The 17,233-nt window shown below is 31.7% G+C and overlaps 5 protein-coding genes across 5 annotated transcripts; 2 read left to right on the plus strand and 3 right to left on the minus strand.

Moving 5' to 3' along the window:
• The first annotated feature begins 2,451 nt into the window (after positions 1-2,451).
• LOC109811338 (CASP-like protein 2B1) lies at positions 2,452-5,613 on the plus strand. The gene is made up of 3 exons (XM_020375043.3): positions 2,452-3,443; positions 3,531-3,663; positions 5,172-5,613. Exons 1-3 carry the CDS (start codon positions 3,220-3,222, stop codon positions 5,421-5,423), a joined length of 609 nt encoding a protein of 202 aa, XP_020230632.1. The 5' UTR covers positions 2,452-3,219; the 3' UTR covers positions 5,424-5,613.
• A 1,655-nt stretch (positions 5,614-7,268) lies between these two features.
• Positions 7,269-10,761, minus strand: LOC109811390 (cytochrome P450 71D8-like). The gene is made up of 2 exons (XM_020375137.3): positions 8,539-10,761; positions 7,269-8,116 (listed from the first exon to the last, which is right to left on the minus strand). The coding sequence occupies exons 1-2, from the start codon at positions 9,436-9,438 to the stop codon at positions 7,481-7,483; spliced, it is 1,536 nt and encodes a 511-aa protein (XP_020230726.1). The 5' UTR covers positions 9,439-10,761; the 3' UTR covers positions 7,269-7,480.
• A 124-nt stretch (positions 10,762-10,885) lies between these two features.
• Positions 10,886-13,073, minus strand: LOC109811407 (cytochrome P450 71D8). Its single transcript, XM_020375163.3, has 2 exons — positions 12,077-13,073; positions 10,886-11,644 (listed from the first exon to the last, which is right to left on the minus strand). The coding sequence occupies exons 1-2, from the start codon at positions 12,986-12,988 to the stop codon at positions 11,015-11,017; spliced, it is 1,542 nt and encodes a 513-aa protein (XP_020230752.2). The 5' UTR covers positions 12,989-13,073; the 3' UTR covers positions 10,886-11,014.
• Positions 13,074-14,498: 1,425 nt separating this feature from the next.
• On the plus strand, positions 14,499-15,171 carry LOC109811377 (uncharacterized). The gene has a single exon (XM_020375121.3). The coding sequence runs from the start codon at positions 14,591-14,593 to the stop codon at positions 15,056-15,058; it is 468 nt and encodes a 155-aa protein (XP_020230710.1). The 5' UTR covers positions 14,499-14,590; the 3' UTR covers positions 15,059-15,171.
• Positions 14,973-16,573, minus strand: LOC109811376 (TPD1 protein homolog 1). Its single transcript, XM_020375120.3, has 3 exons — positions 15,972-16,573; positions 15,806-15,901; positions 14,973-15,700 (listed from the first exon to the last, which is right to left on the minus strand). The coding sequence occupies exons 1-3, from the start codon at positions 16,063-16,065 to the stop codon at positions 15,348-15,350; spliced, it is 543 nt and encodes a 180-aa protein (XP_020230709.1). The 5' UTR covers positions 16,066-16,573; the 3' UTR covers positions 14,973-15,347.
• Positions 16,574-17,233: the final 660 nt, after the last annotated feature.

A 17,233-nucleotide genomic window follows, 5' to 3' on the forward strand; every position in this document is an offset into this window, starting at 1 on the left:
ATTTTACAAAACTAAAATTTATAATAAATATTTTTTATTATATATTTCATTATAATTAAAATTTTAATAAATAAATAATTTTTAGATCTATATGATAAATATTTCATATTGTGATACAAAATTGTTTTTAATCATTGATAATCTTATTTTAAAAATATTAAAATAAATATAAAAATAATATATTTAAGGAGATATGAGGTTAAAAAAATCAAAATAAATATTAAAAAAATATATTCAAAGAGACAAGAGACTAATAGAATGAAGCCTTTCATACTAAACTAGAGTGTTTGCTATACTTCTTTTTGGGCATACGTAACCTCAACATATATGTCATATCCAAATAATAGACATTTTGTGATAATAACATAATTACTATAAAAAAAATGTCTTATCCAAATCTTTCTCGATATACATTAAAAAAATGGTTGTCATTTTGTTATGTTTAATGTAAAATAGTATAAATATCTATATATTTTTATTTGAAGCATTCACCATTTTATTGATGATTATTTTTTATCAAAAAATTTGACTAAAACTCTTAGTATAGTCTTTCTTTTTAATCACATTTTTTTCTAGCTACAAAATACGTTGGCATATAAAGATATATTTAATTCAAAATAATATTTTTAAATTTAAAAATACTTCTAAAATTATTATATTTATTTTATTTTTTAAAATTTCATATAATAAATGATATAAAAATTAAAACTATTTTTATTATCTTTTGTATAAACATTTAAAATAATAATGCCATTTTTAATTATTTATCAAAATAAAAATAATTTTCAAACTAACAACAAATTATAAGCATGAGATTGAACCATAAGTCGATTTATTGATAAAAAAAATTAAACAAATATATAATAAATTGATTTAATGATAAAAAGTTAAAGTAACATCCACAAGATTTTGGGTTTAGATTTTATTATTTTTATTATAAATCTATAAAAAAAAATATGTGAGTGACTACATGAGATAAAAGAAGTTATTAATTGTCTAAAAGAAAAGTTATTAATAATAAATTAGACACTAGTCACGATCCAAATAATTGTATATTATAGACGATTAAAACATAAAGTTAGTAACTTTTATTAATAATAATGAGATTTTTTTTTTAATTTTACATGTTAATCATTCACATAAAATTAAATTATTAAAATTTACTAATTTTATGTCTCATGCATCATGATAAAATGGCGTTCTTACTTTTTACTAGGCCTATTTTATTCATATTTAAGAATTTTCTTTATTACTTGGCGAAATTGAGTTGCCTACCAGGCTACCACAAGTTGTGGCCTTTTTGGGTTAGGCCTCACTGAACATAGAATGGCTTTTCTTTGCTTTGTTGTAAACTTGTAATTTACAAATTAAAAGAAACTCTTTACGGAAAGATATATCCTTATTAAATATGAAAAATGCAATACACTTTCTAAAATTCAGACACAACCATGAAAGGGAGTTGCTACGGTACCCTCAAAGATCGAGGGGTTTCAATATATTTTTTTTTATGTAAACTGATAAAAGATTTTTTTTTTAATGAATCTCACTCATTATTTAATTAGTTAATAAATTTCAATCATTCATTTGTTTTAAATTTCCTTCAAATCAAATATATGGTGCTATCCCCATAAGAACACAATACTATATAATCAATGAATTTTATCTAAACAGCAAACAACTTGATTTTTCTAGGTAAGATTTATTTCAAACTTTGCGATTAAAAAATAATAAATTCTAAAAAGGTTTATCCAAAAATATTTTTAAAATTTTGAATCTCACAACTAATTTAAACTAACTTTTTTCTTTCTCAAAATCCTCTCACAAAGTTGCACGATTAGAATAAATGAAGAGTTTGTCTGGGTTTGTTCAGTAAAATTTCTTTAAACTCAATACATAATTAAATTATCAATACTTGTTGATCTAAATAAACATGAGCTAAGATTAATTGGGATAAGAAAGTGGTGCAGTGGGGCAAAGGACCAGGCATTCCGAGAGTAAAGTTATGAAAAATTATGATTTGATTGCCTTTATTGTATCATGCTGATATCAGAAGACGCATAGGAGCAAGAAATATGCATTTTGCAATTTGCATGTCCCGTTCACACATACCAGAGCAAAGGAATCACTTTTGATTTTTGAAAGCTAGTGTTGGTGTTAGTGGAATGAAGTAGTTGCACCCCACTGGCTCATCATTGCCCACATGCTTTACCCTCCTTTAATACACTTAGCAATGCGCGTCTCAACTCAACTTTCATTTTATGACACCAATAATATACTACAAATTTTGGTAAGATAAGAAAATGTGAACCCAAACTTGCTACCTCATGGCCCACCATAACATACACACATACAAATAATCTAGATATAGTTGGATTGCTTTGCTTCTTCAACAATCTCCCTTTTATGCTCTTACTTCATATTTTCAACAATCACTGTTAATCATTCCGGCCATTTAAATGGACACAATTATATATTTTCCAACCTCCAAAAGAAAGTGTATAAAGGAAAACCGGAGGCATGTGATTAGATCATTAGAGTAATGACTAATCAACACTCATGACTCATCCACTCTAAATATCTTATCAAACTTCATGATTTTTTAAATATTTTTTCCTATTATGTATTGTATCTATATTTTTCGCTCCACAATCTTCTTTTTCTTGCTAGGTATGAAATGGATTTGTGGTGACCACAAATAATTTTTGATTCGGAATCCATCATCATGTGTTTGTTATAAGGCCTAGTAGGCAAAAGAAATGGGGCATCATAAAACTGAACCATACGGTTCTTAATTGATCAGAATTAAGGCACTCCTTGCCTTATCAGGCACACTACAGGGACTAGACACTGTTACAAGTTTCAAGAAACGAGAAAGGAGCTCTAAAAACCACATTTTTCTTGCCATTTAGTACTCCATGAATGCAGAACCAGAAATGACAGCAGACTCCTTAATAAATGACCCCATATTTGAGTCATAGCTGAGTTTCCTTTGTCAATACGTGTTCTCTGTCCTCTCAGTTTTAGCCTTTGACCACTTGCCACGCCACGTTGCGTCTTCAGCTCCATCATCACTCTTTTGGAAATTTAAGGACAAATTTTGCATTATATATAGTAGTTGTCACTTGCTTGTTTTCTCATTTCTGGTTGGGTTTTAGACTCTTTTCTATTTTTTCCTAGCATAATCTTTCTCGTTCTGAAGTGTTGAAGGGTAAAAGGAAAATGAGTTATTTGGGGTTGGGTGTTAGCCCTGGAACTATGCCAGTGTATCATGGAACAAAACTCAGAGTGTTGGATAGGAGGGTGAGGATAGCAGAGGTGGTGTTAAGGGGTGTGAGCCTTGGCCTAGGAGTTCTTTCAATTGTTCTTGTGGTCACTGATACACAAGTCAAAGAGTTTTTCTCCTTTCAGAAGAAAGCTAAATTTACTGACATGAAGGCTTTAGTGTAAGCTCTTCATTCTGAAAATGGTGTTTATGTTGTAATTTTCTTCTTCCCTAATCCTAATATAACATTGATTGATAAACTTTGCAGGTTCTTGGTAGTTGCCAATGGACTAACTGTTGGCTACTCCTTAATCCAAGGATTGCGCTGTGTTGTGAGTATGGTTAGAGGAAATGTACTCTTCAGCAAGCCCTTAGCATGGCTCATTTTCTCTGGTGATCAGGTACCAATACATTTCACTCTTCTTGCTACCATAGTATAAGTGTATCAGAATTGATATTCTCTTCCGTCAAATGTGATTTTGAGTTATAGTCAGATAAAATTGATTTTGACTCAAGTTGAAAATTTTACTCCATGTTTTACATCAAATTACTTTAAAGATAAAAGCATCTAAACATACATTATTTCAATTCAAAATCACTTTTATAATCTTTGCTCAAACACACAATAAGTGTGTGTATATATATATCCTCAGCTCTGCACCATGGCCAAAAGACAAGTATGAATACTTGTTGGGGTACCTTCTTGGTAGTTAAATGTGACAATTGCCCGAAACTGAATCTAAACCATTTAGTACTTTTCAAAAAAAATTTCAAGGAGTTCATCCCAAGTTTCTGAACTTTCTTAAATTAATGCATCAAATCGATTGATGAAATGCAATGGTGAATTCATAATTCCATATCAAAGTAATTAGGCAAATCCACCACAGGAGGGAGTGGGAATTGATTCATTCAACTGATCGACTTTCAATTGAAACATTTGATTCTGTCCTAAGTATTTGCTCTTTACATATACATAGGTACCTGTGTCAGAATCTGAGAGTGGGGTTCGGTTGGTTTAGTTTTGTTGAAGTCGGGGCTCAAATTTGTATAGCAATTCATAGTGACCACAATTGAAGCACGAGGAACTGGTATTGTGGGACCGCATGGAAACCGTACATGATCGATACTAGCAGAGGAGAGACAGATATCATACATTCATATGCAGTTGTTGAGAATTAATTTTTTTATCTGAAATCGCCCAACCACTCATAGCTATAGGGACCACGCGTTATAGTATTAATTAATTATCCTAAAACTTGTATTGATCTTTCTTGTATTTTGGGGGACCAAACTTAGAGAAATTATTACATGATCAAGACTTACGATGAAGAGTTATTATCAATCAGCTATTAGTTGTGTTATGTAGAGATTGATCGGAATCATATTAGTTTTTTTATCGGTAGAAAAATAACAATAATAATAACAAATTCAAATTTAAGATTTTGTGAACACTACTTTAATGGTTCATACTAGTTTTGAACCACATGTAATAAACTAATAATTTCTTCAAATAAATCTTCTTAAAGATAATTTTTATATGACTAAACAATCATTCGGTCATAAAAGTGGAGAGTATTATCACATTAATTACTTACTGTCATTTTGGTCCCTAAATATCAATATTATCACTTTATTCACATGTCTATTTGATTTTGAGAATGTTATGATTGTTGATTTATATTTCTAAGAGTTTTATTGAAATTTTTGTAGTTTCAATAACTAACATGATAACGTATTTAAATTCAGGCACCAAAATGATTATTTAGTTTACTCATTTCTATATTTATTTCCGGTTAAAGAAATCAATGTGAAAGAAAGCAATTCTGGATGCTAAAAGAAACATTAGAAAAGAATCATCAGTAGAAATACTACAGAAGAATAAGATATGAGCAAGTGTAATTGAATGCAGGTGATGGCATATGTGACAGTGGCTGCAGTGGCAGCTGCAATGCAATCTGGATTGCTTGGAAGGTTGGGGCAAGCAGAATTTCAGTGGATGAAGTTGTGCAACATGTATGGGAAATTCTGCAACCAAATGGGAGAAGGGATAGCTAGTGCTTTTGTGGTTAGCCTTAGTATGGTGCTTCTCTCATCTATTTCTGCTTTTAGTCTCTTCCGTTTGTATGGCACCAACAAAAACAAAAATGCAGCAACTTGGTAGGTACCAATGAACATGGACATGGACATGGTTTCTCCAAGTTAGAGTATAGGCTCAAAAGAATACTAGACAAGTAACATGTCAGTGTGTGTTTGATTTCGGAGTAATAAATATTAGAATTAATTGCATTTCCTATTAAACTGATCTAGTAAAGACAGATGTTTAATTATTACATTAGATAAGCCTTATATTACTTCCTATCTTTGATTTTACTAGAGAATGACGGGGATAAAACTTAAGTTCTTGTGCAGGACCATAGTGGCTACAACAAAATTTATTGTAATTTGATTAATTTAATTTTTAAAATTTATCTTACAAATAAAAAATGTTATAATCATGAATTTATAAATTTTGATATATGTGTTTTTTTTAACATATTATCATTTAAATAATTTAGACTGAACTAATAATTAACTTAGATAAGGGAATTATTGAATAATTTACACAAGAAATAAAATAAAATAAACATAAATTTATGTTTTTATAAGTCAAAATAATTTTTCTTATTAAATTTAAGGATTTAAAAAAATGACTTATCATTGACAAGTATTTTAGATTCACTTACCACAGGCTTGTCGGTGATTCTTATTTGGTTATTTTGTAAAACATATTTTTCTAAATGCTTGATTCATGACGAATTGACGATTTAATAATATTTATTTATTTAAAAACAAAATGAATGACTACTTAACGTTGATTTTCTCACTATACTTGCGATATTAAGAAATAAGAGAATATAATTGAGAAATTATAATCTTTCATTCCAAATGTTAATTCACGATCTTTAATTGTCAATTTTAAAATATAATATCTTCATAAACAAAAAATCTAACTCATACTTAATCGTTAATCAAGCATTCGATGGCTTAAGTAATTTTAACACAAGCCCACCATTAAATCCAATTCAAAATTAAAGCGAGGTTCAGAAGAAAATGCTTAATAATCATAAATCTCATACCTCTCATACATTTATAAATAAGGGTGAAAAAGGTGTATTTCAAAATAATTTTTCTAATTGAAATAATCTCAACTAGTATTAGTAAATAATTAAGACAATAAATTTTAATTTTAATTTTCATGTATCCAGTAAAGAAGCTAACTTAATTTTTACGAAGGGTCTTGAATATTACGAGTAAATAAAACATATTTTTAAAATAGATATATTTAAAATTAACCAAAAAGCAAAAATACACGGTGACTTTTTTTTTTTTTTAATCAATGAGAAAAATAAACAAGATTAATACTTAATAAAAGAACATGCGTAATATCTACTAAGCATAACGAACTAAGTTATGGGGACAAGAACTTTAAAACACAAATTCTTCTCCTGGTGAGTCGTTTTTAGCTATCTAGTCAGCATATGGATTAACATTTTCTATATGTATAAATGAAAGAAAGTTGTGAGACTTTAGTATAAAAAACGTTTTTTGTTGATAATAGGAGGATAAAAAAAACAATTTCATAATGACTTTTACTTATACAAAATGTAAATGTAAATTGAAGTTAAAAGAAGAAAAGGAAAAAAAAAAAAAAAAAAACACTTGCAGTAGCCGTTTAAGAAAGTTGAATTCGACCACACTTCAAAAATCAAATTCATTCATAATTAGTCATGATACTAAAGACTAGTAATGTCTTTTTTAATGTAAATAATTAAAGTTATTTGCAAGAAACTTATCATGTATTCTTATTATGAAATTTTGTTTTTTGACAATTTTCAGCATTAAAAAAGCTTTATTTATAATTGATAAACAAAACAAAAAGTATCAAAATAAAATGAATGAATATATTGATGAAGTAATAACTTTTTTTTATTTCTACTAATTTTTAACGCAATTTGAAGAGCATTCATTGTTATATTTTGAATAATTTAGTGCATGTTTATTTTGGTGTTTGCCTACTCCACACGCATGTTTATTTGAATGCATTTATATACAGACTTGTCTATTTGAAAGTTGTAGAGATTTCAAACGGCAACAAAAGTAACAATTTATGATAGTTTTATTAACTCTAATTTATTGTAGAGTAATTTGAGGAAGAAAAAGATGAAATGATGGTGTGGGTCATTTGGCATTATGGTGATGAATTGAAGGATTATAAGGAATAGGAATGAATCGAAGGTTGTTTTTCCTTCCAACGACAGCTCCAAATCCTTCATCCATGTCAAACTGGTGTGGTTTGATTCCTTGAGGGAGTTGCCAGTTGAAGTGATAGAGTAAGTTGGCTAGAGCCAACTCAACGCTGGCTATGCCAAATGAAATGCCCGGACACATTCTCCTTCCTGCCCCAAAAGGAATGTACTCGAAGTCTGTTCCTTTGAAATCAACACATGTCCCATAAAACCTTTCTGGGATAAACCTCTCTGCATCATGCCAGTGCTCAACATCTCTTCCAATTGCCCATACATTCACTATCACTTTAGTCTTCCTTGGAAAATCATATCCATTTATCTTGCATGCTTCCATGCATTCTCTTGGAAGCAACAAAGGAAGAGGAGGGTGCAATCTCATGCTTTCTCTTATTACTGCCTTTAGGTACCTAAGCTCTCCCAGGTTCCTCTCATCGATTCTTTCCTTTCCTCTCAACTTCTCTCTAATCTCAGCTTGTGCCTTCTCTCTCACTCTTGGGTTTCTCATCATTTCTGACATTGCCCACTCTATTACTTTTCCTGAAGTATCCGTTCCAGCAGCAAATATGTCCTGCTTATTGCTTAATGTTTATTTTACTTTCCCATATATTTCAAGACAAATCTCAAAAACCATTCTTTAACATATTCTTTTCAACAATTTCCTTTAAATGGCCAAAATTTATTATAATTCACAAAATTTAGTTAGAAATGTTAGATACAGACTCTTGACACACTGTTTATTCAAATTTATTTTTGTCTCATACTTTATATTTAGTAGTATTATATTTTGATTCAGTATTTTTCAGTGAATCTAAACTAATAAGAGGAGTATGTATGTTAGAGCCTAAGCTTATTGCCCCTCCTCTATGTTTGAATTGATAACAAGCACAAAAAATATGACATTGAATTATCAACATACTTGTCCGAATAATATATGTGGGTGATACTCAAACAGAATTAAAATTAAATGAATGTTATGGCAGAGATACTAACCCAAATCACAGCTTTGATATTGTTGGTTGTAATTGGGGTATCAAGATTGCTACTCTGTTGGACTCGTAAAAGAACCTCAACGAGATTTTCGTTCTTTTCATCTCCCGTGCCTTCTTTTGCTCTAGTACGCTTTTCTTGATTCTCCTTTATGATCTTGTCTAAGATCTTGTCAATCTTCTCATGCATCTCATCCAATTTTGCTTTCAACCCCGTTATGAGATGTATAGGCTTGAAGGAAGGAAACATATCCGCAAGATCAAAGCCATCTGCCACTTCTATTGCTTTCTTTACAAGCAACAAAAATTCTTCACGATCTTCAGTTAGGTTACCAAACACTGCTCTAGAAACAAAGTTACTAATGAAAAAGTTAATCATGCTGGTGAGGTCGATTGGTGCACCCGCAGATGAGTGAATTGTTTCTACGAGTTTATTTACCTCTTCTTCTCTATTTTGGGAGAAGGACTGAACCTTCTTTGCACTTAGAAGCTCCAACATGCATATTTTCCTCATTTGTCTCCAGTAATCACCATATGGAGCAAAAGCAATGTCTGCTGATCCATAGGCCATAATATCAGAAGATAGAAATTTTGGCCTCTGAGCAAAAGCAAGATCATGCGTTTTCAATATTTCCATGGCCATGTTGGGGGATGATACAATCACTGCAGAAATCTCACCTAGTTGTAGGTGCATCAAGGGTCCATATTTTAGAGCTAGTTCACTGAGAGCACGATGAGGAAGTGAACTTGCTGCTGCTAGCTGATGCATGTTCCCTATGATAGGTAGCTTCCATGGTCCTGGTGGTAGTTTATGGAGACCCTTTTGCTTGTAGTTTTTTGCAAGCCAAAGCACTATGAGTGAGAGGAAGAAGGTGATGAGTGCCAAGGAAGACTGGACTTCCATGGTGTCAACTGTGAAGGACAGATCTAATTGTTTGGGTTGGACGTTGAATTTATTTATATATGTAACTTCATATGAGGTTTATTTCTTTAGAAAATTATATAAAACCGGCCCATGTTCGTTACATCGTCTACCTGAATTACTACTGCAAAAAAAGTCTTGATGCTTCACACAACCATTTCTTCGGGGTACCTTGTGCAAGGAATCGATTCATACAAGGAGGGACTTACCTAATAAGACAAATTCATGTACCTAGTAACATGCTTTACCACTCTTTTCTTATGTTGTCACAACTCGCTATTTCTCAAGCCTGTGGCCCATGGTACAAGATCCTCGCCGGCCGACAAAAAGATTTTGGACCTTTGACTTTAAAATATAAGTTAAATGTGAATCTGTTTATAATAATACAGTATAATTAAAAGATATTTATCAGTTTAAAATTTTTTTACATTAATATATAGGTAATTAACTCTTAAAATATATAATTCATACTCTCTGTTATATTACTCATTTTATCCAAAAATTCTATTCTTATCTGTTTGTTCTTCAAAAAAAAAAAAAAAACTCAATTTTTATCAAATACAATTTTTCTAAAATTCCTGATCGCTCTAGAAAATCACAATTTTTTCTCTCTCATATTTTCTCATTAGTAGGTATCATATCTATTACCTTTTGTCTTCTATTTACTCTATAAACTTCCAGTTCCCATTATCTTAACAAAAATCTTCTGACTCTCTAAACAAATATAAAAAATGCTAGTAAGCTTCTCTGTCTCAAACTCTTAATTTAGTAGTGGTCATAAGATTTTTCTTAAGATAATGATCGATTTAGTACATCTGGAATCAATTGCTAACATGTTAAAATAATATTTGGTAACGGTAACCGAAATTACGTTTCATTAGTGTAGATGTCTATTAAAAAAGCAAAATAAAAAAATCTTCTGACCGTAAGCTGCGTACATCGAATTTTCAACTCAAGATTCCTGAGTTATTGCATACAAATTAAATATTGTTGGTTGGTTAGACGAATTCGAAACTCACCATTGTCGCCAACCACCTATAATAATGAATTTCTTAATGACCACGAGTTACACGAATGCTTTAAATTAATTTTCAAATTTTAAGACTGTGTACGTGAAGGATAATAAATAATCATAAGGATAAATTAAACTAGCAATGATTTGATCAAGAAAAATTAAAGTCTTCTCTAACACTGCTTGATACTCGATCATATGTGTTTATATATCGTAGATTAAAGTCTCTTTCTGTTTGGAAACCTTTACATTATTAGTCTCATTATTTAAAAAAAATATTAATTTATACTGTAGATCTTCATAGTAAAATTAAATTGATTCTCTTCAATTTCAAATTTTGTTCTTAGTTTATGCTTAAATAATGCATGACTCATAAGTTGGGGTGGAAGTTGCATTCAAAATTTACTCCTAAAAATATTGATCAAAGTTGGGGTCGCTTTATATAAATATAAAGTTCAGAAACAGTACACTTGTAAACAAGTTCTGGTTTGTACTTTATGAGTTATTAATTAGAGAAAGTGAGTAGAGGGAAATAAAGAGAAATAACTAAGAGGGTGAATTGGAAATGGCATGATAAGGAATGGGTAGCAAATATAGGTTGTTTTTCCTTCCCACAGTAGCTCCAAAGGTTTGAGTCATATCCAAGTCCTCTGGTTTGATTCCATTGGGAAGTTCCCAGTCAAAGTGATAGAGCAATGCAGCTAAAGGAAGCTCAATATTAGCCAAGCCAAGTAAATAACCAGGACACATTCTCCTCCCTGCCCCAAAAGGGATGTACTCAAAATTACTCCCTTTAAAATCATAATTTGTGCCATGAAACCTCTCAGGTACAAACTTGTCTGCATCATTCCAATACTTTGGGTCTCTCCCAAGTGCCCATGCATTTACTATCACTTTAGTCTTTACAGGTATTTCATATCCACCTATCTTACAGGCTTCCCTGCATTCTCTTGGCAGCAACAGAGGCGCAGGTGGATATAACCTCATGATTTCTTTTATCACTGACTTCATGTACCCAAATTCATGTATATCACTCTCGCCAATTGTTTTCTTTCCCCCCAAAGCTTCTCTTATTTCAGCCTGTAACTTTTTCATCACTCTTGGGTTTCTCATCAGCTCTGACATAACCCACTCTAGTACTGTTGCTGAGGTATCACTCCCAGCCCCAAATACGTCCTGCACATGTATATATGCTATAATAACTGCTAACAAGTCATTTATTGAATTATTTTTTAAAAAAATTAAAAGAATTAATCTTTAATCAAATGTTGTTATGTCGTTATATTCATTATTATATTTATTATTTTTATATATAAATCATAATATTTGTGTAAAATTTAATCTTTATATTCATTCTGAAGTACCATTTTTATTGAATTCAAACAAATATAATATATAAACTTTTTGTTATAATAAAATTTTTCAAACGAATAATTTTATATTTATGTATAGACACAATTTTTTGAAATGATTGTATAATCTTATGTATTAACAAAACAATTATAAATGATAAAATTAAATATACTCTTTAATTATTTAAATTATGAGGTGAGAAAAATTGTCAAGTGTTGAATTGCGATTAAGTAAAAATTGATAAGAGTTACTGACCGCCCATATGATGGCTTTGATGTTGTTGATTGTGAGTGGGATTTGAAGGTTGGCACTTTGTTGCACGCGTAAGAGAACATCAACGAGATCTTCTTCTGCTTCAGGCTTTCCATGGTTTGAGTTTGTTTGATGGTCGCTGATAATGTTTTGTAAAATGTTGTCAAGCTCTTTGTGCATGTCCTCCAACTTAGCTTTTATCCCAGTTATGAGATGAATAGGCTTCACCGAAGGGAACAAATCAGCGAGATCAAACCCTCCCGAGAGTTCCACTCCTTTCTTGAGCAAACCCAAAAGTTGATCTTGATGCTCACATTTTTTACCCAAAGCTGCCCTTGAAACAATACTACTTACCAAAGAGAAAACGCTTTTGGAAACGTTGACTTGTGAACCTTCAGATGCACATACTTGAATGGATTTTATGAGCTTAGCCACCTCATCTTCCCGAATGAAGGAAAATGATTGAACCCTTTTGGCACTGAAAAGTTCTAGTGTGCATATTTTCCTCATCTGTCTCCAGTAATCACCGTATGGAGAAAAGGCAATATCTGTTGATTCATAGGCTAGGATTTGGGGACAAAGGAGTTGTGGCCTCTGCACAAAATTAAGATCATGTGTCTTCATAATCTCTTTGGCCATGTCAGGGGATGACACAACCACTGCAGAAATTTCACCCAGTTGAAGGTGCATTAGAGGTCCATATTTTAAGGCCAGATTTTGAAGGGTGTGGTGTGGAAGTGTGCCTGCACCTGCTACTTGATGAAGGTTCCCTATTAGAGGAAGCTTCCATGGACCTGGGGGTAGCTTATGCTTATGCTTATGAACCACACTTTTTGCTTGCTTGTAAGTCTTTGCAAGCCAAAGCAGGAACAAGAAGATTGTGGTAATAACGAGGAAGGAAGAGTGGAATTCCATGGCATGGATGAAACTGTTGGGAACTTGAAACTTATGTTTCTATTCTATCCTTGCTGCACATATCTATATGCATTAAAAAAAAATGCACAAGTCCGGTTACCTATTATCAAGTTGGGATATAAATATATATAGAGAGACTAACAATAGTAAGAGTAAAATATGTGTTTCTCATAAACTTTTTATGGCTTTAATTAAATATTTTTCAAAATTAGGAGATTACTAAAATGTAAAGTTTGAATGATTTTTTAATTTTTTTCTCAAAAATTAACTATTCATAAGATTTATTTAATAACTTTTTAATTTTGAGATTTTAGAAGCACAATTCTCTTGTTTCTTAGAACTTTTCAATGATGATAATGATGATGATGATGGTAATAATAATAATAATAATAATAATAATAATAATAATAATAATAATAATAATAATAATAATATAATATATCAATATCTATATAGTAAATACGAACTTTTATCTTACAAGAATTATTAGAGTGAGAAATTTTCTCTTCTTTTATTTTCATGTCTTAGTTATATGTATATCGTTGTAGGTAATATTTATTGTGATCTTGATAATGTTAATGGTAAAACTTAATTCTTGCCTTGAGGGTGGTTATATAGAGACTTAGATTAAGCATATATTTTTTTATTAATTTTTAAGACAAGATCATGTTCAGTTTCATATTTTTGCGTTAATATGAAGTTTGTTTTAAAATTAGTTATATGAGACTCTTTATCTTATGATAGAGGTTTCACCTAACTATTTATGCATGAATATAAATTTTTTTATGTTTATATTATAAGGTTTTGAATTATTTGTATATGCAAGATAAATGATGTCATAGTTTTTTTAATTTAATAAATAGTATAATTATTTCACCTTAAAATTTATTATCTTTATATTATTTAAAATATGACACAAAAAATAGCTAAAATAAATACTATTTTATTAATATAGTATTTAATAGATTTAATTATTCTTTTAATCCTCTAAATTTGAAAAAAAAAATTGTTTTATTAATCTTTGTAGTTTTGAAAAAATTGCTCTTTTAGTCTCTCATAACCATTTATTTCATAATCGCTAATGACAAGGTAGTTATATATTAATAATTGATTTAATGTGATATTTATAAATAATTATGCATGTATTAAATAAACTAAAGTAATCATTATAAAACTTAAAGTACATTGTGCAAGGAATCGATTCGTACAACCCCTCTTTTCTTATGTTGTGACAATTTATCAATCAATGTCGTAAACCTGTGACCCATGGTAGAAGATTCTGAATCTTGATTTTGATCGGTAATCTACCTATTTTAAATTGAAGTGAATTAGTTAATTTTTTATTTTATTAATAAATTAGTAAGTCAAATCAATTAAAAAAAATATAAATAATTTTTTAATGTATTTTTTTATATAAAATAAAAATAAAAATAATTTTTATTTTATAGACTCGCTTCTTGATGGATTAATAAATATATAGCATGTAAAATAAAAAAGCGAAAGTGGAATGGTTGCAGATAAGAGAGAGAGACACCACATATGGAAGATAAGGTGAGAAAAAAGATAAGTTGGATTGCATGGCATAGCAAAGTGTGAGAGAAGATGAGAAGTGTGAGCCTGAGAGCAGAGGTTGGCATTCCATCATTATGTCTGAAACCCAAGAAATTAGTGCAACTCTCTTCGAATGCCAAAATCGCAATCCCTCTTAGACGGAGGCTGCCACTACTCAGACTTGAAATTGGGCATTCGCGGAGTGTCATAATGGGAGCGCTGTGTGTGGGTGTGGGGATACTGGCGGTGGTTCTCAGTGAAGACAAGGCCTGGGCTTTGGGCCCACAAGGCCCACTTGTGGAGGAGTTTTGGGACAACGTCCGCAGATACGGACTCTACGCTCTCACCGTAAGCACAGGTGCGCTTTACACCATATTTCGCCCCATTGGGGAACTCCTCAAGAATCCCATTTCTGCTATTTTCATACTTGCCATTTTCGGAGCTTCCATTTACCTTGTTTCTCAAGTCCTCTCTGCCATGGTTGGTGTTTCTGAATTTTCTTACGATTATGGATACTAGACTAGACTAGACTACCTCCAATAAACCCCTTTATGTCATATTATTATTACAGCACCCTACCCTGTAATGTAAAACAGCAACTTTTAGCTATTTGTATTTCACAAGATTACTAACTCTCTCTTTTTTTTTATTTATTATTATTATTATATAAATTCTAATTGAAAGTACGTAAAGAATTAATTAAGTCAATTTAAATCATTTTTCATTGTTTATATTTACAAAAGAGGGGTTTAATTTTTACAAAAAACTAAAGCAGAGGGTGAGGTTCCCCTTGTAAGGCAAGTAAGTGTTAGCTCATTACTCTTTTGGAGCAAACAACAGATGAAACGGAGAGAGGGTAGCTGAAAGTGTTTGCATATTCAAAGGAGATGGTTTTTCCTGGGCCAAGGGCCTCCCCATCATTCACAAGGCAATCATTGTATCTAACTCTACGAAACACTTTAGGGTTTATCAAACGTGCTGAGCTGAACCATCCACAATGAAGCCGTATTTTCGATATATTGCAATCACTGCCACACATGTTCGTGATTTCAACTCTGTACCCAGGAATCCCACTTGGTAGAGGACCCACTTGCCCTTGATATATCACTATGTCATCTTTTGAGCAACCCTTGCCTATACGGTTTGTGTCCCTATCTGCAACTGCAATGCAACATAATTAGTTGTGTTATGTTAGGAGTTAGGACTGCAATTTTTTGAACTGAATTTCATTACAATATGTCAAGGATTCTCAATTCTCATTCATACCAGCAGATTGCAGCAGCTTCCGAGAGGTGATCGCCCTTCTGTTTCCTTCTATGTCACTGTCTCTTTCACTTTCCTTGTGAATTAGTACATCATGCACTGCATTGCAAACAGTCACAATGGTACAAAGACCATGTAATAATATGTATCACTAAGGTCAAAGTCTTACCTAGGAGCACAGTTAGGACAATGGCCACAAGAGAGGCAACCGAGACCATGCTAAAGCTTAGAAATTTGTTGGTACTTTTTAATGCAACCCCCATCCTGAAATGCTCTCAGTCTACTTCCAAGTAACCTGCAAAAGCTGAAGAAAGAACCACACATGTTTGAGTAGCAGAGAAGCAAGCCAATGCATAAATGGAATGCAAGTTAATAGTGGGATAGAGGAGTTGATTAGAACTAAGAAAGAAAAACTCACGATTTCTTGAGGGGGGAAAGTATAGTGTGAGGAGGGTTTGAAACATGAGAGTTTAAATAATCGTACGAAATGCAGGGAAAGAGAAGATAAAAGTGTGGGGAAAATAAAATTGGTGGGTACTTGTCAAAACCTGGTAGCTTGGTAATTAATTATGACTCAGAATCAATGCCGCGTCTTGCTAAAGAAGCCGTCACAGCATTTCCCAGTTTCATTGTGTTGTGGCTTTCTTTTGGTGAACGTGTGCCTGTGCCTGATTAACTAAAGGGAGAGACACACGAACTCAATTGCCAGTTCAAAAGAATATGAAAAAAGGCCCAAAACAGGGAGATTCCCAGTCATAAAGAATTGGATAATGAAGTGTCTTAATTAAAGTATGACATGCTTTATTTGAACTTGTCCAAGACGGATTCTTTGATCTTTTTACATTATGACAACGCGTATACGTAGATGTAACATTGTTGACTTCCACTTCAATGGTGAAAGTGAAAGTGAACTGGTAACATTCTTTTGGGTGTGGAAGAGTTATTAGTACCTGAATTGAAGCAGTTGAAGTGAGGATTAGGGAGAATAGTATTAAATTAAAGGCTTTGGCGGGCGTAGATTAATTGCATGCATGGAACATTTAATTTAGTAGCAGCAGATAGCAGAGGCATGGTATGCGGCGTGATTTAGTGACTTGTCTCACCCTTTTGTGTTTCTTCATTCATTCACCCTCTCACAGTCTCACCCTATATAGTATATAATTACTGCCACACGAGCGCCCCTACGCTACCTATCTTTACTTGCACTTTCTCTCTATGCCTCACTACTCATCTTCTCTTCATATCCACGCCATTCAACATTCCCTATTTGCCTACATTCCGCTCTTAATTATAAGAAACATAACACAAATTATCAAAATTAAAATAATAATTAACATGATTAATTTTTGTTTATTCTACCATAAAGTTATATCGATACGCAAATTAAAAATGGTGTACTAAGAAAATATTAAAATAAGCTTGATTTCTTCG

Source organism: Cajanus cajan, chromosome 5 (genome assembly GCF_000230855.2).
Source record: "Cajanus cajan strain Asha chromosome 5, NIPB_CcT2T_4, whole genome shotgun sequence".
Lineage (NCBI taxonomy): Eukaryota > Viridiplantae > Streptophyta > Magnoliopsida > Fabales > Fabaceae > Cajanus > Cajanus cajan.

Excerpts from the sequence above, each read along its gene's own strand:
- LOC109811338 (XM_020375043.3), top strand. The coding sequence starts at position 3,220 with ATGAGTTATTTGGGGTTGGGTGTTAGCCCTGGAACTATGCCAGTGTAT. Across the intron at positions 3,444-3,530 it reads ACTGACATGAAGGCTTTAGT|GTTCTTGGTAGTTGCCAATG; the intron begins GTAAGCTCTTCA and ends TAAACTTTGCAG. Across the intron at positions 3,664-5,171 it reads TCATTTTCTCTGGTGATCAG|GTGATGGCATATGTGACAGT; the intron begins GTACCAATACAT and ends AATTGAATGCAG.
- LOC109811390 (XM_020375137.3), bottom strand. The coding sequence starts at position 9,438 with ATGGAAGTCCAGTCTTCCTTGGCACTCATCACCTTCTTCCTCTCACTC. Across the intron at positions 8,117-8,538 it reads ATATCAAAGCTGTGATTTGG|GACATATTTGCTGCTGGAAC; the intron begins GTTAGTATCTCT and ends AGCAATAAGCAG.
- LOC109811407 (XM_020375163.3), bottom strand. The coding sequence starts at position 12,988 with ATGGAATTCCACTCTTCCTTCCTCGTTATTACCACAATCTTCTTGTTC. Across the intron at positions 11,645-12,076 it reads TCAAAGCCATCATATGGGCG|GACGTATTTGGGGCTGGGAG; the intron begins GTCAGTAACTCT and ends ATACATGTGCAG.
- LOC109811377 (XM_020375121.3), top strand. The coding sequence starts at position 14,591 with ATGAGAAGTGTGAGCCTGAGAGCAGAGGTTGGCATTCCATCATTATGT.
- LOC109811376 (XM_020375120.3), bottom strand. The coding sequence starts at position 16,065 with ATGGGGGTTGCATTAAAAAGTACCAACAAATTTCTAAGCTTTAGCATG. Across the intron at positions 15,902-15,971 it reads TGTCCTAACTGTGCTCCTAG|TGCATGATGTACTAATTCAC; the intron begins GTAAGACTTTGA and ends TTTGCAATGCAG. Across the intron at positions 15,701-15,805 it reads GAAGCTGCTGCAATCTGCTG|TTGCAGATAGGGACACAAAC; the intron begins GTATGAATGAGA and ends GTTGCATTGCAG.